This window comes from Mytilus edulis, chromosome 8, assembly GCF_963676685.1.
Source record: "Mytilus edulis chromosome 8, xbMytEdul2.2, whole genome shotgun sequence".
Lineage (NCBI taxonomy): Eukaryota > Metazoa > Mollusca > Bivalvia > Mytilida > Mytilidae > Mytilus > Mytilus edulis.
In genome coordinates, this window is record NC_092351.1 from 10525085 (window position 1) to 10526754 (window position 1670).

The 1670-nt window shown below is 37.3% G+C and overlaps 1 protein-coding gene across 1 annotated transcript; it reads right to left on the reverse strand.

Annotated features, from left to right (window-relative positions):
- Positions 1–381: 381 nt before the first annotated feature.
- Positions 382–1044, reverse strand: LOC139483938 (uncharacterized). Its single transcript, XM_071267662.1, has one exon. The coding sequence runs from the start codon at positions 1042–1044 to the stop codon at positions 382–384; it is 663 nt and encodes a 220-aa protein (XP_071123763.1).
- Between the last annotated feature and the right edge of the window lie 626 nt (positions 1045–1670).

Sequence of the window (1670 nt, forward strand, 5' to 3'; positions counted from 1 at the left end):
GGGTTAACTGTAAGTCTAGACAGGCAGTAAAACAATGTGAATGGAAACGGCGTTAAAAGTAGTGTTAACGTTTGACGCGTAAGTTAAACTGTCTCTAAATCACCGACATACTCGGGGCCACCAGATGCAATGTCCATTAACTGTTATATATAGTGGCATGCGGAAAGAACAAAAATAGATTGATCTCACAAATAATTAAAAAAATATTAAATTATTAGATTACGTAAAAAACTCTTTGAATTTAACAGTCTATTCACAAATAAGAAAAAATAACAAGTCTGTTCACACACGTTAGTTTCTTCGTTCACTTCGTCTCAGATAACATTCCATGCTGTTGACTTCTAATGGGTAGAGTTTCGTCACGGGTCGATTTGTTACTCCTTAATTGGTACGCACCATAGCAACGCGAACTAAACCGTCCTTGCCTTTAATAGTGTCCTGCACAACTCCAAGTTTAAAATGCACGCGCTTCGATTCGTCGTGTATCTGAACGACATCGCCTTCTTTAATCTTCCGAACGTCGACTCCAGCTCTTTGGTGATATTCTCGCAATGAAGTAAGGTATTCTCCTTTCCATCTTGTCCAGAAGTTATCAATCAGTTGTCTCTGTCGTATCGCTTTATAGTTCAAGTTTGTGTGCGTTAATTCACAAACATTTAGATTGTCAATAGTACTATTTGACGATACATACGGTAAAGTTGTTATTCTTCGTCCATGTATAAGATGGGATGGTGTAAGCGGCTCCGGATCTCTGATATCTGTTGAAATATACGTCACTGGTCGATCGTTGAGTATGGCTTCGATCTCTGTTAAAACAGTCCTTAGAGTCTCATCGTTGACATGTGCACGTCCTAATACTTTCTTAAGTGATGTTTTTGTTAAGCCAATCATTCTTTCCCACATGCCCCCGAACCATGGAGCTCTATTTGGGATGAATTTCCATTCAATGCCATAATTCTGAATATTTTCTTTAACTTTTCTAGAATTGCAAAGTCGTGAAATTTCGTTTGAAGCAGCTTTAAATGTTAACGCATTGTCTGACATCATTATTTTCGGCACTGATCGTCGACTTACAAATCTCCGGAAACACAATAAAAAAGATTCTTCGCTGAGATCGTAAACTAATTTTTGCAGCAGATTTTGTTTTTATCAACTCCACATCTACATGTAATACTCCATATCCCAATGTGGAGTTGATAAAAACAAAATCTGCTGCATTTGGATTTAAGTTCTGATTAGAGCTAGTTTCATTTGATTTGTTTTTCTGTTTTGAACTTGATGAATTGCGTACTTTTGTCAAAATTCGTTCTATATCTAAAACATACCGATCTGAGTCTTCTATCTCTGCTTCCATGTTTTCCTCTGCAATCTCCTCTAATATTTTTATTATCAAGTTCCGAAAGAATATCCCTCTTCTTCTTCAAAGTTTCACATAGGCTCTCTATTTCATCGCGTTGTGTTGTTTCTTTCTCTAATTCCTCTTCAATCTTTGAAATTAATCTCCTTGCGGCTCCTCGATGACCCACTCTAATGGCTTTCTTTTTCGTCATTATCCTGGTCACGGCACCAATGTGACGGATGGGTTAACTGTAAGTCTAGACAGGCAGTAAAACAACGTCTGGTTCGTTTGATCGTATAATCTCAACTCAATATAGTAACATGATACATAA